The sequence below is a fragment of the Phodopus roborovskii genome, unplaced genomic scaffold, assembly GCF_943737965.1.
Source record: "Phodopus roborovskii unplaced genomic scaffold, PHOROB, whole genome shotgun sequence".
In the NCBI taxonomy this organism is placed as follows: domain Eukaryota; kingdom Metazoa; phylum Chordata; class Mammalia; order Rodentia; family Cricetidae; genus Phodopus; species Phodopus roborovskii.
The window spans coordinates 5839133-5864180 of record NW_026126448.1 but is presented as its reverse complement, the minus strand read 5'-3'; the positions used below and the strand labels follow the sequence as shown (position 1 = coordinate 5864180).

General features: G+C 42.3%; 1 protein-coding gene across 1 annotated transcript; it reads left to right on the top strand.

Annotated features, from left to right (window-relative positions):
* On the top strand, positions 1 to 24209 carry LOC127225181 (cytochrome P450 4X1). Its single transcript, XM_051188486.1, has 12 exons — positions 1 to 187; positions 4600 to 4741; positions 5755 to 5799; positions 8168 to 8295; positions 12115 to 12242; positions 12320 to 12474; positions 13585 to 13685; positions 14214 to 14404; positions 20075 to 20208; positions 21376 to 21440; positions 22716 to 22798; positions 24041 to 24209. Exons 1-12 carry the CDS (start codon positions 11 to 13, stop codon positions 24207 to 24209), a joined length of 1518 nt encoding a protein of 505 aa, XP_051044443.1. The 5' UTR covers positions 1 to 10.
* Positions 24210 to 25048: the final 839 nt, after the last annotated feature.

Genomic DNA, 25048 nt, shown 5'->3' with positions numbered 1-25048 from the left:
GCTCAGAGTGATGGAGGCCTCCTGGCTGGAGACGCGCTGGGCGCGGCCCCTGCACCTGGCTTTGGTTTTCTGCCTGGCGTTGGGGCTGATGCAAGTCATCAAGCTCTACCTACGGAGACAGCGTCTGCTACGTGACCTGCGCCCCTTCCCTGGGCCGCCAGCCCACTGGCTCCTCGGACACCAGAAGGTAGATGAAAGGAGGGGCACCGCAGGATGCTGCAGAGGAAGCCTGTAGCTTAGCGGCTGTTTCCTTCCCTCCCTTGTCTCTCTGGGTTATTCTTGGACTTCCCAGCCCCTGGTTGGGAGGGAGAGGGGGAGGGGTGTCATCTCTGCCCCTCTGCAACACTGGAGTCTCTCTCATCCCCTTGGGGAAGGGTCGTTAGAGAGGGGGGTTATTTGGGAAGCCTGAATATATGAAAACGCTCCCGCATATTTTCCACGTGTATTGTTTAAAATTCAGTATGTTGGTCAAAGTCATACTTATCTTTTTATAGAAAATGTGCAAAATCGAATGCAATAGTTGGCACCCTTGGTATCCTGACCAGAAAAACATTACCTGTCTTGTCTAAGATTCCTTTAAAGCCGGAAGCGGCCCTTCCCCACTGCTCCGAAGATACTGGGTGAGGAAGATTTGCTGAGTGCAGGGAGATCATCATTTGTTGTGGCTCTCCTATTTTCCAAATCCACTCCCAACACAGAGTCTAAAATTTTTTGAACTCATTGGGAGTAGCAGTTGTGTGCTAAGTATTAAGGCTACAAAAAGATGGTTCCTTTGCCTTCGAGAGCCCACTTAAGGTACAGACTTGAGTAGCAAAGAGAAATTGAAAATCCTGGGTAAGGAGGAATGACGGTGCCTCTGAGCAACCACTGCTAAGGGACTGCACAAACTCTCTGGGAATGGATGGGCTGGAAAGGCTTTTTTGCTCCTCTGCTTCCTGGACTATATCTCTCATGTCCCATGTGCCATGTGCTGACTCGGGGCCCTTCAGGTACACTCCCAGTTGTGCATTTACCACATTTTTATTTTTTTCTCTCTTCTGTTTTTAAATTTATTTTGATTGTTTGGGAGTTTAAATTTGGAAGTTAGAATGTACAGAGTCAATCACTATAGTTCCAGGCTGTCCTTAAACTTGCAATGGTCCTTCTACCTCAGCCTCCCAAGCGCTGGAATAGCATAATCTACCATGCTTAGCGACTACATGTTCTCCTTCCATTCATCCACAAGTATACACTTAGGCTGACTCCAAATCTAGGCCATTAAAAATAATGCTACAGTGAACATAGAAGTCAGATGCCTTAATGAAATAGTGATTATTTATTTGGGGCATATACCCATGTTATGGGAGATTCTTTTGTCCCACTAGGTTCCTGCTGCCACTTCAGCTCCAAAATAAACACACAGATGCTATATTAATTATAAAACTGTTGGCCGATGGCTTGGGCTTCTTATTGTCTAGCTCTGTCTTAATTATTAACCCATAACTACTAGTCTATGTATTTCTACATGGTCTTATCTTACCGGGAAACGCCTGACTTGAGTCCTCTCTTCCAGGACTCACATGACAATTCCTCTCTACCTACACTTCCCAGAATTCTCCTCCTCTGGTAGCCCTGCCTATCCTTCCTGCCTGGCCACTAGCCAAACAGTGCTTTATTCATCAATCAATAAGACAAACATTTACAGAAGGATGTCTCCCATCATACCCAGAAGATGAATCATTGTATTTTTTAGATTTGTTTCATTGTATGAGTATTTTGCCTGCATGTATGTATGTACACCATATATGTGCCCTGTGCCTGGAAAGGGCATCAGATCTCCTGGAACTAGAGTTATGGATGGTTGTGTGTTCTGAGGACCAAACTCAGCCCTCTGCTTTAACAGCAAGTGTTCTAACTACTGAGCTGTCTGAAAAATGATTTTAGTCTGGCTGTCGCAATTTTAGTTTCTGAGTTCTGTCTTAGTCTCCATTTGTTCTTCCACCAATTACCTTCCATTACATTAAACACTACACTTTAACTTTTTTTAACTTTTCTTTTCCTTTTTCTTTTTTCAGCCTGAGATAGGGTTTCGCTATGTAGACCTGGTCAATCTGGAACTTATTCTGTAGACAAGGCTGGTCTTGAACTTGGAGATTCAGCTGCCTCTGTCTCCCAAGGGCTGGGATTAAAGGTGTTTACCACCACCACCCATTGACAACAGCCATTTCTTAAACTCAGTATTCTTTGGGTTGGCAATTTGAGCTAGATGAGGTCATAGAGTTTTTCTAGGTGAATCAAGGTCTGGCTGAGTTTGGCTAAACTAACTAATACACCGCAGTTCACAGCAGGTTAGACAAATGTTGGCTGTTACTCTAAATGCCTTGGTGTCTTCTTCCTGCTGTGTTATCTTTCAGCTGTCTAGCTAGCTGGCAAGCCTGCCTCTGCTTACCTGGTCCCAAGAGAGCAAGAGGGCAAATCTGATGTTGCAAGTAGTTTTTAAGCCTCTCAGCCATGATTGCTGCACTTACATTGATTTATCAGAGCTAGTCATATAACCAAGTCAAAGTGGAAAAGGACATGAATTTAGGGGGCATTAGCAAATTAGGATCATGTCATAATAATTAAATGTACCCTTCTTTATTATAGAGTTCTAACTTTTTTCATAAAATGCTACGTCATATCTCCTCTGATGTATTAGTTGTAGTTTTCTGTACATTTTTCTTAAAGCCCTTCATATTTTTGTTTCCTTTCTATTTGTGTATTGTTGTCTTTTGTTGCCTAAAAAAATTCTCTCAAGCTTAGCAACTTGAAGAAGCAGGTTTTATCTCATTCAGTTTATATAAGTTTATATAAGGGTTGGGGATTCAGAAATGACTTCCAATAGCTGGATAATTCCAACTCCAAGTGTCTAACAAGGTTGTATGGAGATGATGAGGGCTGTAATCCTCTAAAGGATTCACTGGACAGGACCCACCTCCAAGTTCACCCCCATGGTTATCGACAGGCCTTGACAGCTATTATATAGTGTGCATACAAACTCTTAACTATTCTATCTTCCTAGTAGACTAATCTTGTTTTTAGGAAATGTCCCTTTTTATTAAGCAAGAATCCTTGCCTTGTAGTCTACCTTATCTCACATTAGTGACACTACATTAGCCTTCTCTGGTGATAATATGTTAGTTTTTTTTTTTTTTTTCCAGACATGTGGGGCCTTTTAAAAGTTGTCTTTTGTCAACTTCTCTGTGTGTGTGTGTGTATAAAATTTTGTACACTTTGACAATGTTTTTCTTTTGGTTGAAAGCTTTAGTTCACTTACACGCAATCTAACACATTATTGGTTTGCTCAAGAGATAAACTTGTTTAGTATTTGCAAAAACTGAAAACATGTCATACACTTAATGAAATGAGGCGTTAAGCTCCATTATAACCACTCCAGAGTCAGGCAGAACCTGTCTTAACTTCACATTATGGTTTGGATCTCCATATGCTCACATGTCATGTGAGGTTTAAAGCGCTTGTTGCTCTGGCTGAGGACCAAGATTCAATTCCCAGCACCCCTTTAGTGGCTCACGACCATCTGCAGTTCCAGTTCCAGGGATCCAATGCCCTCTTCTGGCTCCTGCAGACACTAGGCATGCATGTGGTACATATAAAGACAGACAGACAAAACAAGTATCCATACAAATACGTCTCTAAAAACTAAAGAATAAAAAGGAAGAACAGTTGAGGATGAGCCCCAACATCAACCTGAGGTACCCACATGCATATGCACACATATGAGCACCTGCCTGCACAGATATGCCCACATGCATTCAAACATGCATATACATGTGCATGTATGTAACACAGACAGAGAGAGATGGGAAAGAAAACAGAAAGAAGCAAATGTTCCTTTCTGGCAGCGGCATTTGTACTTTGTAGTTTGTATTATAAATGCTGGAAGCTGAGTGTGCATATGATAGCTTATACCTATATTCCTGCACTCAGGAGGCTGATGAAGGGTTGGTGTGATTTCCAGACCAGCCTGGGCTAATTATGATACTCCATCTCCAAAACAGGAAAATAAATTCTGGGAGCTGAGAGTTTTGTCTATATGCTTGTTTCAAATTCCAGGAACCTGTAAAAAGGAGTGTTCTGTTACTATGTATGGTGAGGGGCTGGATATTTTTGTAGAAGGAGTTGGCAGGGTTGTAGAGAGAATTGTTTATTGTTGAGTCATGAGAAAGAATCACTTTCCAGTAGTTAGAGAACAGAAAAGGGAAAAGGAACGGTGAGCTAGCCAGTGGTTGTGTTCAGTTTACCAACAGAAAGCCTCGAGTAGCTACCGGCATAGGAAAACAAAATCTACAGCCTCCCAGCCCCAGCTTTAGGCCTGTGATGTCCTCAAATGGGAGAGTGAGACTTAGTTCACCTCACCCTCTCTGCTGGGGAAAGTTTACAGGATGTGCTGTCACTTGGTAAGGCTTTGGTCTGATGGTGGAACATGTCTTTATTATCCCCAAACTTAGATATCGAACGGTCCCTCTGCTGAACAGCCTTGTGGGGGTCCTGAACTCACCCTGTGTCTGTGTCAAGGCAATGCCAGTCTGACTGACTCTGTGATTTCCTGTCCTTTTATAGTTTCTTCAGGATGATAAAATGGAGAAGCTTGATGAGATTGTCAAGAAGTACCCTTGTGCCTTCCCCTGTTGGATAGGGCCGTTCCAGGCATTTTTCTACATCTATGACCCAGACTATGCAAAGATATTTCTGAGCAGAACAGGTAAGAAATGAGACAAATCTCAGAGTCCTAATCCTCCAGGAGTGAGTTGCACATGATTCACAAGTCTAATTTAAAGCAAAGATTAGTCCCAGGCCTGGAAGAGATACTACTGAGCAACTATGGAGAAGGGACAGATCTGCCCAGGTTAAGGGGCTTCCTGGGTGACTCCAGTTCCTTGACTCCAGAACCCTATGAATCCCAGCTGCCACCACCAGCTGGGCCAGGGGCTTTCTTTTGCCTCCTTAGTTTGGGGACTTTTGAGTCAACAACACTGCTTCACACATGTATTTCATCATGAACATGTCTCCAGGGGAACAGAAGCCTACTTCCAGAGGTCTGAACAGAACCTAAAGTGGTATTCCCTTATCAGTCCAAACTCTTGGTTATGGTCTAAATTGTTCTTTCCTTTTGTAGAGCATAGGCCACTCCCCCATCCACCCAATCCATTGATAAGATTCCTGTTATGCATAGCACAAAACTACAATGGCCAGTTTGAGCTCTGCCAACTTTGGGAAGATCTAACATTCGAATCTTTCCTGTGTTTCACAATCCTCACCCTTACCTATACCTAAGCAAAACAGATCTTTCTCTGAACATATCCTCATTTCTCTGTCCCTCTGTTCTAATCTGTCTAGAGTTAACCTCTTCAGAAAAAAAAATACATTTACATTAGAGTCACAAGAACAACAAAAGGCCTTCATGTCTCACTGTCTGATGTTTTTCAACAAGCATACATGACCCAACCCCCATTTTGGAAACTTGTCCACTCCCAAGCCTGCACTGTTGAGGGAAATAGAAACCAGGGAAGGATATGAGCTTAGGTCCTGGGACTTGTTCTTCTCTGGGACTGGACCAAGACTCGGGTTTCCCAAGCCTCCAAGGCTGTAGAGAGGTGACTCGGGATTCCTTCTTGTCCACTGTCTGCACTGAGTGCAGGCAAATGAAGAAAGCCTTCCCTGACTTGAACTGGTCGTGAGTGTTTTCCCTAATGCTGACTTTTCTTGATTCTGCAGACCCGAAGGCCCAATTTGTACACCAGTTCATGACTCCATGCATTGGTATGTATGTACCACCCACTCTCACTCCAAGTCACTTCTCCATAGCAGAGCATTTCAAAGAGACTCAAATCTGAACTCAAAAGCATCAAGAAAGGGACATCAAATTTATACAATATGAATGCAGAGTGAGGGACCATCTAGAAGAAGGAAGGAAACAAGATAGAGGGAGGTAGGGGATACAAGGGATTGGAGTGGGGATCAGAGGGAGAAATGAGTGAGAACAAAATATAATGGCATGTAAATATGAAAATGCCATAAGGAAAACCAGTGTTTTGTATTCTCATCTAATAATATAAATTTTAATGTTTAAAAATAGAATCTGGAGACCTGAATTCAACTACATGTAAAAGAGGACATGATGATGTGCAGTTGTAAACCAACGGGGGGGGGGGGTGCCAGAACAGGCAGGCCCTGGGCTGGACAGCCAGCCTAACCCATTTGGTGAGTTCCAAGCTAGTTTAACAAAAAAAAAGCAAACAGTGGACAACTCATAAACACACAACATTCTAAAAAGCAAGATTTATGAGGAGAAATACCTAGGAGAGGGTCAAAGGGGAACTCAAAGGTCAACCAGCAGATTGCCACAGAGCACCCTTGTCCGTTTCTCTCCTCAAAGTCCCATTTTCAAAGGAAAATGGGTGGGAATTTTTCAACATCTTAGCTTCACTTCAGGAGTTTTTAGCCTTTTCACCTCTCTTGTTTTCTTGTATTTTTCTTTCTTTTCAGAGTTCTCTTATTTTTATATGCCTTTCGATGAACATTTTCTCTGGTATGAAGTCTGGATCTATCCTGTGAGAAGATAAATTAAGCTGCTTTCTCACATAGTTGGTGTTTATTTTAGACCAGAAAGAAATTAAATGAAAGGAGATAGCCTTTGGATTCAGAGCCCCTTAGATTTGCACGCTACTGTTCACTCCAATAGTCTACGTGAGCATGATCTTAGGGACATAATTTAATCTCTCTAGGAGTCATTTTCCTCATCTTTGAAATGGGAATGAGAGTCAGTGCTGTTGTTGCTGAAAGGGATGAATGTTGTATTCCCAGCACTTTATACAGTAGCCAGCATTCTAAGACAACCAAACCAGGCATCAAGAACCTGGCAACTTGTAAGCATTCAAAAGGGGATGATCCCAGCACTGAGAACAGGAAATAAACACAAAATCCCACTCCTAACCAAGAAGTTCGCAATTAGTATGTACTGGAAAGGGGAAATCCGTTTTCTGCAAATGGAGTGGCACTGTGTGTATCAACCACACTCCAGGGCGGGCCCCATGCCCAGGAGTAGTTGGCCAACACAAAACAGACTCCCTGATTTATTATGCATTTTGTTTTGATTTAGTTTTGTCTTATTTATTTTATTTTGTTTCTTTGTCTGTTTTGGTTTTCATTTTTTATTTTTTTGTTGCTCTTGTTTTTTGGTTGTGAGCCTAGCCTTTAATGGCTGAACCATCTCTCCAGCCCGTTGCTATTGTTTTTTTGAGAGAGAGAAAAAAAACATGAAGTCAGGTAGGCAGGGAGATAGGAAAGATCTAGAAAAAGTTTGGGGAAGTGAAAGAATGTGATCAAAATATATTAAAATGTTAATAAAGATATTTTAAAGGATGTTATTTAAATTTAAAGTCCTTCAAAAGCCAAATATGTTTTAAAATTATTCTATTTTTATTTATGTTTTTATGTGCATATGTTTGTGCACATGTGTGCAGTTGTTCATGGATGCCAGAACAAAGGGTTGGATTCCCAGATCTGGAGTTACACATGGTTTGAACCACCCAGTGTGGGTGCTGGGAACTGAACACCAGTCCTCTGTAGGAACAGCAAATATTGTCAACCACTGCGCCATCTCTCCAGCCCCTGAAAGCCAAACCTTAATGCCAGCATTCGGCAATAGAAGATTGTGAAGTATCAGCCTTGATAAGCAAGCATTTTCACAAACCAGAGCTCAAGCTGAGGGTATCTGGGAACAGATGGACATCCTCACCCTGTTTCTGATGAGTCTGTGTTCACAGTAATGTTCATAGTTTGGTCTACAGCAAAGAGAAGGTGGATAATTACCATGTTTCCCCATGAACTAAAGAGGGACTAGGCTGAGTGCTTTATATGTGTGTCCTCACTGAATCAGCACAACACAGGTACCACATTCCACTGCTGAGAAACTATGCCTCACGGAGCCCCAGAGCTTTTCAGACTGTGGAACACTTTCTCTCAGTATTAAATGTATCCACTATGGGTGTGAGTATCAGAGCTGACACGTCTTCATCTGCTACCTCATGACTGACTGCTTGTAAGTCGGTCACATGAGGCTGTCTGTGGCCCTCATCTCTCCTCATCTAGTAAAATGCATGAAGTTCTGTGCATTTCGTTTCTCAAGGAAGAGGACTCCTGAATCTAGACGGACCCAGGTGGTTCCAACACCGCTGCCTCCTAACTCCTGCATTCCATCACGACATCCTGAAAAACTGTGTGGACATGATGGCCCACTCTGTGAACACAATGCTGGTAACTGAAACATTAGATTGGACATTTATGTAGTGGGTTGAGAAAAACCAAACCTGATTTCCAGAAATTAATCATAATACAAGTACCCACTGAGCAGTGGTGTCTATGGTAAGCCTTTCCTGAATTCTTAGGTGATAAAAAGAGAAGAGCTAGCCGGCTATCTCACATTCTACGGCAGTAAGACTCAGGTGGCAGGTGCTGTGGGAGACAGGTAAAGAAGCCAAGAGCAGCTAACAAGAGCAGAGGTGACTCAAATTTACCACCATAAAAGCCGATTTGCATATGCCAATGTTAAGAACAAGAAACTCTTAGGCAGAGCGATGTGAGACAAGGTTTGAGGCTGAAGTGGACTTGTCTGATGGGCATGAAGGACTGAGCAGAGGTTCGGTGCCTCTGTCACCTCTTGTAGGTGGTGAGGGATCTTGAGGTGAGTGGCACCTTCCAAATAGACAGGGCCTGCTGCAGAGGGGCATCCCCGTTGGGGTGGCTTCTGACTTAGAGATGAGTTTTATCAAAAGCTCTATTGGTGAGGAGGTTTTCACTTTTTTTCCTTTTTAAAAATATTTTATTATAAATCATCTTATTTTACATATCAATCCCAGTTCCCTCTCCCTCCCATTCTCCCATGCCCCTTACTGACCCCCCATCCTATCTCCCCATCCACAACCCAGGGAGGATGAGGCCTTCCATGGGAGATCATCAAAATCTGTCCAGTTATTTGGGGTAGGGTCTAGGCCCTCCCCTTTGTATCTAGGCTGAGAGAGCATCCCTCCATAGGGAATGGGCTCCCTAACTCCATTCATGCACTGGGGATGAATACTGGTTCCACGGTGAGAGGCCGCCCAGTCCTCCATGCTGACACTCACTTTCAGGGGGTCTGGTTCAGTCTTATGCTGGTTCCCAGCTGTCACACTGGGGTCCATGACTTCCCACTTGCTCAGATCAGCTGTTTCTGTGGGTTTTCCCAGCGTGATCTTGACCCCTTTGCTCATCACTCCTCCCTCTCTGAAACTGGATTTCAGTTTTGTTCAGTGCTTAGCTGTGGATCTCTGCTTCTGTTTTCATCGGCTATTGGATGAAGACTCTATGATGGCATTTAAGGTAGTCATCATTCTTATTATAGGGAAAGAGCATTTAAGTTTGCCTCTCCACTATTGCTTAGATTCCTAGTTGGAGTCATCCTTGTGGATCTCTATATGATCCCCTAGTGCCAGGTTTCTCTTTAATTCTATTGATGTGTCTGTCTCTTTTCTTTTTCTTTCTTTTTTTTTTTTTAAGTATAAGTCCCATTTTATTTTTCCAAGGTGTTTTTTACTTCTGTCTTTACGAAGCCATCTCTTTACATGGGCTTTTGGAGGAGGTTGTGGCGCAGCACCAGCAGGTCTAAATCGTGGCGGGGTGTTCGATCCTTCAGGGCTTCTCGAGACCAATTCCTGACTACTTTGCTATGGATGGCACAGCTCACACAGTAGTGCAGCTTCACATAGAGCTTGGGAAGCACATGGGCGTCTAAGGCGCTTGCTTCGGATATGTCCCTGACGGCAGCGGCCTCCACGATGTTCTGAATGACGAGTTTCTTAATGGCCTTGTCCTTGGGCACGCACCGGGCGCAGTTCATGCAGCTAATGGGCTGCACGTGGCCACGGCCCTTCTTGGCACGCTCGTTGTTCCTCCTTTTTTTTTTTTTTTTTGGTCATCTTGGAGCCAAGACCCGAAAAGAGGTGTCTGTCTCTTGCTCTCATCTATTCACGTCCCCACTCAATCTTCCTGCTCTCTCATGTCCTCCTTCTCCCCCCTCCTCCCCTCCTATTTCTCCTCCCTCCCTCCTTTCCCTCCCCCCCCATGTTCCCAATTTGTTCAGGGGCTCTTGTCCCTTTCCCCTTCACTTGGGGGACCATGTATGTATCTCTTACGGTCCCCCTTGTTTCCTAGCTTCTGTGGAGGTGTAGATTGCAATCTGGTAAACCTTTGCTCTATGACCAATATCCGTATATGAGTGAGTACATTCCATGTTTGTCTTTCTGCGACTGGATTGAGGTATGTATTTGGAAAGCAGACAAATGATTAATATGATTTCTTCATAAACTTCCGATACCACAAAGTCAAATTTTCCTCCTTACCTGCGGGCCTTACTCACTCTGTCCACAAGGAACAGTCTGTGGGAGTGGAGTGAGGCATCAGTGGAGGTTCTCAGGGCAGAGACCCCAGGAAGAGGATCGGGTGGACAGCATCCTCCCCTGCACTGCTGTGTCTCCCACAGTCAGCCCCACCAGTGACCGCTTTAGCCCCTCCATTCCTAGGAGCCATTTCTAGCCTCTGCATTTCCCAGGCCTAGGTTTCTCTGCCTTCCTCTCACACTTCCTCCCACTGCACACTTCCAGAGCACCCCAAGCTCAGAGGCTAGCCCCTCCTCTCATTTCTTCCAAACCTACCACATGGCTCATCAGCTCTCTGCAAATGCCTGATTTGAAATAGCACACTGAATTCTATTAATGGGTACAACAAATACATGGTCATCAAAAAAAATCAATTATTTAAAGGGCTAGCCATTTATTTGTAAGCCATCTGACCAAATAATAGACACTTGAGTGAAAGGCTTTCAAGTTCTGCTTTGTATTCAGCTCCAGGTGATACTTGGAGATGTTCAACAAACATATATTGAACTAAATTTAAACATTCCCATCTATTTGCATTTTACACAAAAAGTGCATGTTGTGATAAATACATTTATAACTGGGGTGGGCACTTTTTGGCAACTTAGCATTCAGAAAACACATTTCAGGCTGTGTGAGCAGGCCTCTGTCTCTGGGGCTGTCCCTGCAGCAACTTCTCTTCCAGGCCTCTTTCTGTCCCCAATATTTGAATCTGAAATGGTTTTCCTTTATTGTTTTTATTTACAACTTCTTGTTGTTTTTCAAGACAGGGTTTTTCTGCATAGCCCTGGCTGCCTTGGAACTCACTCTGTAGATCAGGCTGCCCACAGACTCAGAAATCCTCCTGCCTCTGCCTCCCAAGTGTTGGGATTAAAGGCGTGTGCCACCACTGCCTAGCTTATTTGCAATTTTTAAATTAAACATTATTATGTCATTTCCCCTTCTTCTCCTTTCACCAACCCCTTTCATGTTTCCCCCTTGTTCTCTCCTAAGTCTATGACCTCTTTTTCTTTAATAATTATTGTTACATACATATATAACATAAATATAAATGTAGCCTTTTAGTGTTGTTTGTATATGTTTCCAGGATCAACCACTTGGTATTGAATAATCATTAAGGGGCATGATCCCTGGGGAAGACCAGTTCTCCCCCTCTCATCATTACTTGCCTGTAGCTCTTCATCTAGGATTGAGGCCCAGATTTCCCCCTTCACATAAGCATGTCTATTGGTGGTGTTGGTTATTGAATCTAAGATGCTTTTGAAGAATGTTTTGAGTTTATTTTAAGTGTGGGTGTGATGTTGAGAGTAGTGATGGGATATCTTTCAAGATAGAGGCTGGAGGTGGAGGAATCCTGGGGGAACCCTGTGTATTGCAGTCTTAATTAGGTGGTGTGGAACTCTATACCATTTGACTCAGAGCCATGACAACCACTGAAAGATCATTTGCCAGATGTGAAATGTGCATCATGCACTCTCTCACTCATTTAGTGCGTGCTTCCCTTCCTTGTGCTCAAAATAAACACATGGGTTATTTACTCCTGCTCTTTGGTTTCTGTGAGGTCAGGGTTTTGTTCCTTAGATGATAAGGGAAGGGCTAGGAGAAAGCAGGCAAATAAAGACCATTTGATGATGGTGATGATATTGATCTTGGCCCCCTCTGCCAGGATAAATGGGAGAAGATTTGGAGTGCTCAGGAAACAACCATGGAGGTTTTTGAACACATCAACTTGATGGCCCTGGACATAATCATGAAATGTGCTTTTGGGCAGGAAACCAACTGCCAGATAAACAGGTCAGTGATGAGTCAGTCAATGAGTTCACTGTGATCTAAGTCAATTATTAACCCGTTGTTCCAACTTTGTCTTCTAGCACCTATGAACCTTACATGAAGGCAACATTTGAACTTGGTGAGATCATATCTTCTCACTTGTACAATTTCTGGCATCATCATGACATAATTTTCAGATTCAGCCCTAAGGGCCACTGCTTCCAGGAGTTAGGCAAAGTGATACATCAATGCACAGGTAAAAACATGGGCCTGTCTTAGGTGTGGGTTACCCAAATCCATGCACCATTATGCCTGTCTTATGTGTAGAAGAATAAGTCTCACAGAAGGCAGGAAGAGAATTCTTGTTCTTAATGGAGCTTTAATATGAATACTGCCCAAATAATTACAACTTTATTCCTTTAAGATAAGTTTATACCCTCACCATAATATAATTCTATTGTATACAATTATTACAAATGCATTTTTAACAAGGGAGCATTTAAGGTTTCAAAATGTACATGGCATGTGGCTTTCTTTGCATTAAATTAAGTAATATTACAAGCTAAAATGCTTGCACAGAATAGACATAGAGGAAAAAAATAGATGTTGGTATGTGTTCAAAAGACATCCAAAATTTGGATATTGTAGTACTCACTTTTAATCTTAACACTCAAGAGGCTGAGATGGGTGATCTCTATGAGTTTGAGGCCAGCCTGACCTACGTGGTGAGTTCCAGGACAGCATGGAATTTTGCCATGTGAATATTGGGAATACAGCCTGGGTGCTCTGGAAGCCCCTTTTGCTATGTATGTTGGCTGCTTTCTCTGCTGGCTATTTCATTGGAAAGTTTCCCTAAAAATCAAGATTTTAGACTGAGAAGGAAAACAGTGATTGGCCACTTGCATCTAACTTTGCCATCATCTTGACTATATTGCTTGCCTACTGATAGAAATTAATTTTCATCTCTTCTGTTTGAAACTTTTATTAAAAGTTGTCTGTTAAGGGGGAATGCCTAGACGCTACCCCAAATGACTTGACAGATTTTGATGATCTCTCATGGAAGGCCTCATCCTCCCTGGGGAATAAACAGGGGATGGGATGGGGGCCAGTGGGGGACATGGGAGGACGGGAAGGAGAGGGAACTGGGATTGATATGTAAGATAATTTTTTAAAAAAAAAAAAAGCTGTCTGTTGGTGGAAAATAAACCATTCATACAAACTTAATGTATTTAGATGTAATATACCCACTGTGGTCTCTGAAAGCAAATAAGACATAACAGTGTGTGCTCTGCCTTGATTTATAATGTATTTGGCTTTGACTGACTAAGCTGCCCCTTAGGTAATGAAGATCTTTTATTCTTTGCAGAAAAGATCATCCAGGATAGAAAGAAACTCCTCAAGGATGGAGTAAAGCAGGATGACACTCAAAAGTCTCAAGATTTTCTGGATATTGTCCTTTCTGCCCAGGTAAATGTACCAAAAGCCGAAGCCTGCTCACACAGCGGCTGACTGTGTGAGGGGGTGGATGGGCAAGCAGAGTAGGGATGGGAAGACACAAGCAAACCTCTCCAGACTGCTGTGAGCAATGGCTCTTGGTGCAGTCTGGAGGAAAGACTGAGACTTGTCACTCGCCAGGAGTCAGTGAAGACTGAGTTGCATGCTTGCCATGATTTAAAAATTATACAGATACCAGAGTTTAGAGACTCACAGAAAACTGGAAACATGGATGAGCACTTTAAAAAGGAAGTGTTGAAAAACTAGATACAACTGGAAGAGCAAGGAAATTTTCCAAATGCTTATACAAAGCCTACTTTTCTTTTGTAACATTGGTTCTCCTTTGTGCTCTGGGCAAAGTGGGACTCATACTATGTAATACGAACTAAAATTGAAACCTTTATTTGAAACTCTTGCATTTCTGTAAAACTATCATTTTGATGGCATCTCCAAACATCTGTAAAGTGACATTTCATTCAGCTATCTCTGCTGCCATTGTAGGCTGAAGATGGAAGAGCCTTCTCAGATACCGACCTACGGTCTGAGGTGAACACCTTCATGTGGGCAGGACATGACGCCTCTGCAGCCAGCATCTCCTGGCTCCTCTACTGCCTGGCTCTGAACCCTGAGCATCAAGACAGATGCCGGACAGAGATCAGGAGCATCCTGGGAGACGGTTCTTCCATCACCTGGTAAGATCTGCAGCCCTCAGTATATCACCCTATCTCTCTTCTTGAGATGTTGCTTATTTCTTCTCCTGGTGCCTTAATGACCACAGTTTCCCAAGGTGCATGTATGCCAAAGCATAGGAGGCAGGCCACTTGTCTCTTCTTTCTGAGGAGAGCCCTGGAGTTAAGTTTGTCTTCTGCAAAGGAAGTTCACTATCCAGAAATCATCCAACACTATTTTTTTTTCCTATGCAATGTTGCATTTGTTTCTTTTGCCCAAGCTCTGGCCCATTTGAAGTGAGGAACAGACCTTAGACTTTCGTGTAGGGCTTCAAAGACAAGACTCTGGGGAACTTCTGTGCTGAGAAGGCTGAAAGGGTAGCTGTGACATTGTGTTCACTCTAGCACCCTAGCTGATCCCCTGGTCACTGGTGTCATACTTCAGGATAGGGTGGCCTTTGGCCTTTGAACATATTAAATAGTACAAGCTGTTGTTGAGTTAGAAGATCTAGACTGAGGAAAGTTTAAGAATTGAGGCACTAAAATTATGGCTAAGATTTTGTACAGACCCTATCCTCCATGATCTGTAGTCTAAGGCAAGAGAGCGACTGTCACACCGCCAATTAAAGTGCTCATGGTAAGGGCAATGACAAAGATATTTGCTGACCACCAGATTTAGAAGACAGATTCCCACCCTGGCCATAGGGAGTTAGTGAGACACCACCCCTTGCGGATCTGATACTTCTGGGACAAGAAGAGCAAACCAGGAGAAAGCATCAACTTTCTTAGTGAATCTTGCTGTTAATAAGCTTTAAATAATGAACAGGACTTGTTCAGTCCATCAGACATGTTGTTTACAAAGGAACAGTGTATCCCTGATAAGCCATGCCCAATGCCCCAGTCAAAGGGGCAGAATCATGAAACTGCTAAAGACCATTTCATAAGCAAAGGTCAGCTCAGAAAACAAAAAAACTGAAGTTCTAAAGGCAGTAGAGGTCTCATTTTATAAGGAACTAACAGTCATTTACTACCATAAGTTCAAAGCTTCATCTAAGGGCTGAAGAGAGGGCTCAGTCAGCAAAGAGCTTGGTGCATAGGGATGAGGACCTGAGTTTGATCCCCGGCACTCACATTAAAAAAAAAAAGCCCTAAGGGCAGAGGGCCAACACGATGACCCAGCCATGGAAGCCTGGTCTAAACTCAATCCCCAGAATCCACTTAAAAATAGAGAGAACTGATTCCATAAAGTTACCTCTGACCTCTACATGGCATAGTCACACACCCCCAAACACACACACACACACACACAACACATTTATCCATATAGCATTGAGTAAAATGTTAAGTAATGACTTTTTATCGATAAAAAGTATGCATGTTTGTTTGTATATACGAATACTATTTACAGTATGCTATTTTGACCCATGTAAGCATTTTGAAATAACTGATGCAGTAGGCATATCCACTAACTAATTATTTGTATGGTAAGCACATATAAAATATACCCATTGAGATGTTCAAATACATGACAAATTGTTAACAATTACAGCAGCATAACTCCCCCATATCTAACTAGAATTCTGAACCTCTTGTTGTCACATCCCTGATTGGCATTGTTCCAGTCTCTGCCTCTACAAATTCTCTTAAAGCCACCTGTGACTGGGTTCATGGGGTGTTTGTCTTTCTGTGTCTAGCTCATTTTTTTTTTTTTTTTTGCATATTGACCTCCAAGTTCATTCATATGTTAACAAGCAAAAGACTTTCCTTTCATTGGGACATAACATTGTGTTGTGGGTGTGTACTATGTGTTCTTTATCCACTCTTCAGGTAATGATTCTGGCTGATTCTGTATCTATAGAGAATAAAGCTGCCATTGATACAGTGGCTTCATTCCCTTTGAATATATACTGACAAATGAAATTTTTGGGTCATGTGGTAGTTCCTTTTGTAATTTTTTTAGGAACTTCCATGCTGCTTTCCATTTGGTTGTATTGATCCACATTGATCCTAACAGTGTGTAAGGATCCCATTTTCTCTAAATCCTCACCAGTATTTGTTCATCTTCCTTTTCGCTAACACATGTGAGGTGATATCTCATTGTTGGTTTTAATGGTTTTATTTCTCTAATGATTTGCAATGTTGAGAATTTTTCATAGGCCTGTAAAGTATTTGTAGGTCCTTTGCTTGAGTTATTTAAGTTCTTTATATATTTTGAATATCATTTCCTTATTATATAAGTGGTTTGTAAATGTTTTCCCCATTTTGTAGGTTCATCACTTTACTCTGTTATTTTCTTTGCCATACATAAGTGTAATGAGATATCCACCCCCCTGCACCTGCTTCACTGACCACACCCATTGGGGGTGTGGGCACAGGTGTAGGTGTTAGGGGGGTGGAAGCTAGGTATGGGGTCCCAGACCCCAGCTCGCTCTCTTATTTCCTGGTCAGATTTCAGAGAGCATCCGGGTGGCATCCTTGGAGCGGGAACCTGTTGTGGTCATCTGTTTCAGGTGTAAGCGATTTTTCCCTGAATAAACATCATCCAACCTATACTGTGTCCCAGTGATTCTTATTTCCTACTCGATATCTGGTGTCAGAAGTGGGATTAGTCGGTGCAACAGGTCCAGCGGGGTGGATATCTCACTACACATAAGGTATTTCTTCACTTAATGTAAACTCTTACTATTTTTTTTTTTTTTTTTTTGCCTTTGTTGCTTGTGCTTCCAAGAGAAAATTCAAATGTGACCCATGCCAACAATCATCTGGCCATCATTGATTTCTCTAGTAATTTACAATCAGATAGTATTTTAAGTCTTTATTCAGTTTTGAGTTGAGTTTTGCCTGTAGGATAAGATTCTTATTTTATTCATGTTGTGTATATCCAGCTTTCTCAACATCAATCAGTCACTGAACTGTGCCCACTGTGCATTCTTGGCACCTTTGCTGAAGATTCCTTGCCTGTAAGTGTGTGTGGATGTGGTTCCAAGATCCCCACCTGTTCCATTTGTTTTTTATTCTACAGCTTCACAGTAGATCTCCAGATCAAGTATGGTCTCACACAAAGGTGCTTTTGTCTGCGAATCATTGCTGTTGGGAGGATCAAAGTGGGGGACCTCTTATCTTATCATCTTGTTGTCTAGTCCATTTCTATTTATTCACTAAACTTGGAAGATTGTTATGTCTGTTTCCAGCATGAATTCAATGCTTCATCTTGTCTGTTGTAGTTACTTAAGAAACAAATAAGGCTTGGCACAGTGGTGCTTGCTTTTAATCCCAGCAGGGGCAGGTGGATCTTTGTGAGTGTGAGACCACTATGACCTGCATAATGAGTTCCAAGACAGCCAGAGCTACATAGTGAGACCCTGTCTCAAAGAACCAAACCAAAAGAAGGAGGAGAGGAGATAAAGCAGAAGCAGGAGGAAGAGGAGGGAAGGAGGAAGAAAAACAAAGAAACTTCTGTGTTGACTTTTCTCATTCTTGGTCTAAATTTGAAAACAGTATGAGTGTTAGCCAGGTTAAAAAGAGAAAAAAAAGTCCAGATAATTAACTATCCTCTCTTTTAATGAAGGAGAGAGAAAAAATACTACAAAGAACAGTTTTCAAAGATTTTGGGTTTGGTTTTTTTTTTTGTGTGTGTGTGTGTGTGTGTGTGTTTGTGTGTGTTTGTTTGTGTGTGTGTGTGTGTGTGTGTGTGTGTGTGTGTGTTTTAAACAGGGTTTCTCTGTGTAATAGCCCTGGAACTCACTCTGAAGACCAGGCTGGCATCAAACTCACAGAGACTCACCTACCTCTGCCTCCTGAGTACTGGGATTAAAACCACTACCACCCAGCTCAAAGATTTATTATTATTTTTTAATTATGTGGACATGAGTGTCTGTGGGGGGTATATGCTCATGAGTGCAGGTACCATAGAGTCCAGAAGAGGGTGCCAGATCCTCTGGAGCTGGAATGGTTGTGAGCCACCTGATATAGATGATGAGAACTGAACTCAGATCCTTTGCAAGAGCAGCAAACACTCTTATCTGATGAACAATCTCCAGTCCCAGAACACATTAAAAAAAAAAATCCATAGCGTATCCAGCATTTTCATTAATGAAATCTACATGTGGCATTCAGAAAATTTTAAGCAATTTCTCTCTTTGGCTCCTTGCCAAGCCATTACTATGTTGGTTTAAAAACCTTCCCCTTGTTGGAGATGGTGACACATGCCTTTAATGCCAGCACTGGGAAGACAGAGACAGGTGGATCTCTGTGAGTTCTAAATCAGCCTGGTCTACAAAGTGAGTTCCAGAACATCCAAGGCTACATATAGAAACTCTGTCTCAAAAAACCAAAATTAATAATAATAATAATAATAATAATAATAATAATAATAATAATATTTTGCTCAGGAAGTTTTATGTAAGTTCAAGGCCAGACTGGTCTATTCAAAGAACTCCAGGCCATTGAGGGCTATGTTGGCAGAATTTTCTGTCCCAAATAACCACACAGAGACTTATTATTAATTATAATGCTTAGCCAATAGCTCAGGCTTGTTACTAACCATCTCTTACAAATGAAATTAGCCCACATGTCTTACCTGCAGTCTACCTTCCCTCAGCACAGCATGCTCATCTTGCTTCTCCCATGTCTCCTGGGGATCCCACCCTCCTTCATCCCAGAGAACTTGCCCTGTCCCCTAACCTCTTCCTGCCCAGCTATTGACCATTTATTTCTTTATTAAGCCAATGAGAGCAACACATCTTCACAGAGTACAAAAAGATTATTCTATAACAAAGGGCTACATGGTGAGATCCTGTCTCAAAACAGCAACAAACCAAAATTCTTCTTTTTGTTCATAATGATATGGCTAGTTTTTCCTTAATTATGTAAGTTACAGAGGACACAATTGCCTATTTATTTCCTGGCCTTGATGGGGAAAGAATACAGAATTAAAATGTTACATTCTAAAATGGCCAACACCTGCATTAAAGTAATTCATCAGAAAAAATAAATAGAAATTGGATTAGGCAAAAATGATTAAGTATATTTGAATAGCTAGGTATACAGATAGGCCATTTCATTCTTTGCCTGCTCTCACTTCAGACTCTGAACACAGTGTTTCTCTGGCTGGTCTGGAGCTCACCCTCCTCCTGGTCAGTTTACTGACTACTCCCCACCCCAGACACGCCTGTGCATCCCTACCTCGCAGCTGCTCTCCCCTGCCAGTCTGTCTACTCTGGGCCGTTTGTGATTGGTTCTGTGCTTCCCAAACTCCAGGGAGCACATTTCAGACCCTGTATATAACCTGAAGTCAGTCTCCCCTTATTTAAGATGAGTAGCACCCCACTCTGTTTTCCACAGTACTTCAATATTTCAACAATTCTCTTTACATATTTTTTTCTCTCAAACTTCTTTAGCCTCTTATTCAGTTTTCAGCTGTGCCTTCTACACTCTTCCTTTACATGAAGAGCTAAGGGTCACAACACTGCTTTTCAGAAGTTCTGTTGTTAGGCACATGGTATCTGTGTGTCTGCCACCTTTGGGACTTCAGTTGACACGGACACAGAATAGACCACATTTTAACAATGTGCTGTATAAACCCAGACAAAAATCACTAACAGTGAGGCTTACTAAGAAAAAAATCAAATAGAGAAAAGTCAATACAAAGTGGATCTGGAGTCTAAGTCCCTTCCCTCCTTCCTTTGTCCACAGGGACCAGCTGGACAAGATGTGCTATACCACAATGTGCATCAAGGAGACACTCCGCTTGATTCCTCCCATCCCATCCATCTCCAGAGAACTCAGCAAGCCCCTTACCCTCCCGGATGGACACTCGCTCCCTGCAGGTCTTCATATTCTTTTCCTAAGCATGAGATCCTGAAGGTCACAGTGATGGTGACTAGGGGGGTTTGAGGCTTCTTGGGACATCTGAGTTGGAATTAGGCAGCTACTAAAAGCATGGAGGATAATTCCTCAATCATATGTGAGCCACAGTGACCTTCCTAAACCACATAGCCAGGTAAAGCTGCTAGGTTCCAGCCTCATTTTGAGAACCCCAGTCAAGGGTATCATCTATTGTGGGACATTGTCTCTAAGATAATCTTCGTGAGGCTGAGTTTGAGATCCAAGTGGTCTTTACAGGAGACGTGCACCATTGTGTTAATGTGGGAAATGAGAAGGGGAGTCCTTATTACCAGACCAACTCAGAAGGAGACAATACTTAGTCTGTATAAAACCTTCACCTATGTTGTTTCATTTCCCCCTTGGAATGGGGTCTTAACAGACATGGGTTCAGTACTTTACAGTTTACAAAACACTTCTAAATATTGTTGATGTCTTCAAAAACCCATTAAGAAAACCCAATAATGCACACAAGGTTAGCAGATGTGAAGCAAAGCTAGAACTCAAATAGAGACCCTGTGTGCGAAGTCAGATGTTCCTGGCAGGACATGAAGGTGGCAGTAGGGTCACATGAGATGTCATTTCCCTTGCCTGCTTTAGAGTCAACAGGTCAACAGAAGAGCTGGGGCCAAGCCTACAATCTGAGGCTGAATTTTTGTTGACAGAACCAGAAATATTTTGGATAAGAAAATGCTGCTCAAATTCCTTCTCTTTTGTCTTTTTTTTTTTTTTTTATCACCAACCATATGAATATTTGCCCAAATTCTCCACCTTTCACGGATAAACAGTGCCAAGAGAAATTAGCCACTGGATCTTCAAGGTAGATCAGAAGAGTCTCTATGGAGTGTTGTCCAGCTGGTAACAGTAATTCCAAATGAGGCAGAACACTCAAACAGAGTTTAGCTCTTTGGTCAGACACCAACAGGCCTTTAGTATAAAAATCATGAACTGGGTAAACAATTGCTTTGAAAACTATAGTTCAAATCCAAGCCCATCCTTTCCATGTTCTTCCCTGTTGGAGCTGGCACATGGTTCAGCAGGATCTAGCTCTTCCCTCCAGGAAGAAATCTCCTGCACACTTCAGCAGTTTGTTCCATTTTCTCCTACCTCAGGAATGACTGTGGTTCTTAGCATTTGGGGTCTCCACCACAACCCTGCCATCTGGAAAGACCCAAAGGTAAGATTGTCATCTGTGGATAAACTCCAGAGAATCTTGCTGAGTGACCCTTGTGTTGACAGCTAAGTATGCAAATGGCTGGACTGTGAAAGTAAATTATGCTGGGCAAACAAACATAAAAGTCAGAACCATGTAAAACTCACCCACTAACGATCTTGACCTCAGCTCATATCCTTTATCTTTATTGCGCTTTAAAGATCTTAGTCCCACAGTCTACTTCCAACTGTCACTGACTGTTTCAGTCACTCACCTGTCAAGCTCTTTTGAACACTAAATAGATATCTGCAGGGCTGTGGCTGGTCAGTAGAGCCAGCTGGGCAGCTCAGTCTCTCTTTTATTGTATGAAGCAATCAAGACCCTGGTGCTATTGATAGTACAAGTTCAAATGCTCCATAAAGGAACTATTTGTGAAGTTATGGGCAGAAGTTAATGGAAAAAAAAATGAAAGTGCTTATCATTCAGAATCGTTTATCTTTTCTACACCTGATAGGCCCCAGAAGGGAGAGTTACATTAACTGTGGGAAAAGAGCTGAGAGCTAGGGAGGAAACATCAAATAACCCCATGCAGAAGAGATTGCCAACCTAAGACAGCCAACAGGGAGAAGCCAACCAGCAGTCAACACCCCAACTCCTGGGCTACCACTCTTCAGATCCCTATCAATGCCTTGTATTGTCCCAAACTTATGAAAGAAATCACGTGGGTCAACTGTCTAGAGCTCGGAATAGCCTCAGAAAGGGAGAAGGGAGGATCTAGACAGGCAAGGAGATGTTAGAAACCCTAAGCTGATTCAATATGTTTGAAAGTCAGCATAAGCACTAGTGTTTTCCTCTATGAATACCACTAGGGCTTTCGATCTGTTCTGTAGAATAGGAAGCTGAACTATTACATCTCATTTGGGATTGGCTTCTAAGTGGGTGAACTCTTAGACTGGCTAACAGACAAATCAGGGGAAAGCCAGATAAGTCCTCCAGGTCTATAGAGGCATTTGTCCATGTGGCCACTGAGCAACTTGGCTAATTGGGATGGCAACATGGAGTTTGAAGACACAGAAGCCCCCCCAAAGGGAAATATTTCCTTAATTATTTATATTGAATACATGATAGACTATTTTGTTTAATAAAACCTATTGTTAAAATTTATGCTGTCTTCTTAACATGTGGCCCACAGAACATTTTAAATAACTTCTGTGGCATATGTTTCTGTATCAGCACTAGGTAGTAACTTAAACAACATGTTGTGGTCAAGATAGTAATGGCGTTGTCTTCTCATTTCAGGTCTTTGACCCCTTAAGATTCACTAAGGAGAATTCTGATCAGAGACATCCCTGTGCCTTCCTACCATTCTCCAGTGGCCCAAGGTGACCCAACTTGAAGCTGTTGAAATTATACACAAAAAAAAGCTTACTTACCCATTAGCCCCTCTCTGCTCCATTAATTACTTCCCAGAACCCATCTCTTTGCAAAAAACATTAGTAGTTAACATTGCATTCCCGAGTCATGCCTCAAAAAACAACTCTGCAATTTAAGTGTTGCTCACAGGCTCAATGTTTGTAGGAGAAAACAGTTTGTGGGTGACTCCAACTGCCACACCTTCTTGGGGAAGAGGGAATCACATTGAACCCTCCAAATCCACATTCTTGTAAGGAGCAATGTAAGAACAAAATCTAAAAGTTTCAATGATATTTGGTGTGAAAACTGGCTTTGCTCTTATCTAAGAGAATTTTTCTGGGGAAAAAGTAGCACAAACATTTATCTACTCACCCCAGAAAGATGACACCCCCTAACAGATGGTGATATATTAGAGTCAAATTTAGTGAACCACTAAAATTTTGTTGGGTTTACTAACAAGAGTGAAGGTTTGCTTATGGGAACAAGGGTGGCTCTAATGCCACTGTGTCTGGGTTATTTTTCTATTGCTGTGAAGAGGCACCATGACCAAGACAACTTATAGAAGAGAGTTTACTGGGGGCTTACAGAATCCAAGGGTGAATCCGTGATTGTAATGATGGGGAGCAAGGCAGCGGGCAGGCAGGTAGCTGAGAACTTACGTCTGATTCACAAGCATCAAGCACAGAGAAAACTAACTGGGAATGACTGAGCGTTTGAAGACTCAAAGACCACCTTCCAGAACCACAATTTCTTCAACAAAACACACCTCCTAATCCTTTCCACACCATTCTGTCAACTGTGGAGAAAACATCATCTTCAAATGCATGAGCCTATTTGGAGGGCATTCTTATTCAAAATGAGATGCATCACTGAAAAGTCCAATCCTCACAAGTGACCACTCAGGTTGCAGCAGAAGCTACAACCCTGGAGCTCACTGCACAACTTACAGGCATCTGGACTAGTCTGGGAGAACTCTGGGAGGGTCTGAGAGGCAGCCAGTCTTCTCCCCAGCAGTTGTTTCCTGCTTCTGTAAGTCTGGAGAGAAACCCTCATGAGTCTTCCAAGTCTCAGCTTGCCCAGATGTGAAGTCTATTCACCTCTGGAGTTTCTTGAGTCCTTTCCCTCCCTGCTTCAAACAGAGGAACCCACTAAGCAGCCCTGGCCTCCAGACTTGTTATTCTAGAAACTAACCACTTGCTCTCCCTCTGCAGGAACTGCATCGGGGAGCAATTTGCCATGCTGGAATTAAAAGTGGCCATTGCCTTGATTCTACTCCGTTTCCAAGTAGCTCCAGACCTCACCAGGCCTCCCGTCTTCTCCAGCCACACTGTCCTCAGACCTAAGCATGGAATCTATTTGCACCTGAAGAAACTCCATTGATGTTAGTATACAAGGGGACAATGGCTAAATTTCTCTTTGTTTTTAAGTTAAATTTATAGCCAATGGTCCAGGCAATTGGAAAGGACCATGAGTCTGGTTGGAGAGTTGGAGGACTGTGGGTTAGGGCACCTCTACAGATGTATATTACCTAAAGACATTTTCAGGTAACACAGGTGACTCTGGATATGTATGACTTGGAAATATTTTCAAGTTATTTTCTAATGATTATAACCAGGCCTATCACTGGGTGGCATATATATTTTTTTGTTTTTTAGTGGTTTTCAGAATTACGTAAGTAACAGGAGAATTGATGTGTGCTGGATATAAAAATTTTCCAGCCCTAGGAGTTATAGATAAAATCCCACCTCACCTGGGCTGCACCCCCTACCCTGACAGAGCCTACCACTTTCCCTAAAAGTAGAGTAATTTAGTGTGCGTTCTTCCTGACTCTTTCCTGCATATTCCATATATAATGTCCATGTGTGTTCTTAGACCTGGAATCATATCTACATTGTAATGGGAAATGTCATTCTGTAAATATGTTTCTCTTATTGGTTAATGAATAAAGCCCTGTTAGCCAATAGGAGTGGTGGAGGATTCTAGGAAATGGAAAAAAGTCGTGACGTGATCTCAGGAAGAGAGGACACATTTTGGCATTTCTTGGTAAGATAAGACCATGTAGAAATACATATATTAGTGATTATTGGTTAATATTTAAGACAGAGTTAGCCAATAAGAAACTCTAGCCATTGGCCAACAGCTTTATAACTAATAGAGTCTCTGGGTGTTATTTTGGGACTGACGCAGCTCGGGAACCAGGCTAGTGGGAAAATGCTCTT

Bases quoted from the DNA above. Each gene is read 5' to 3' on its own strand.
- LOC127225181 (XM_051188486.1), top strand. From the start codon at position 11: ATGGAGGCCTCCTGGCTGGAGACGCGCTGGGCGCGGCCCCTGCACCTG. The intron at 5,800-8,167 runs GTATGTATGTAC...TCGTTTCTCAAG, and splicing joins GTTCATGACTCCATGCATTG to GAAGAGGACTCCTGAATCTA. The intron at 14,405-20,074 runs GTAAGATCTGCA...CTTTGTCCACAG, and splicing joins GACGGTTCTTCCATCACCTG to GGACCAGCTGGACAAGATGT.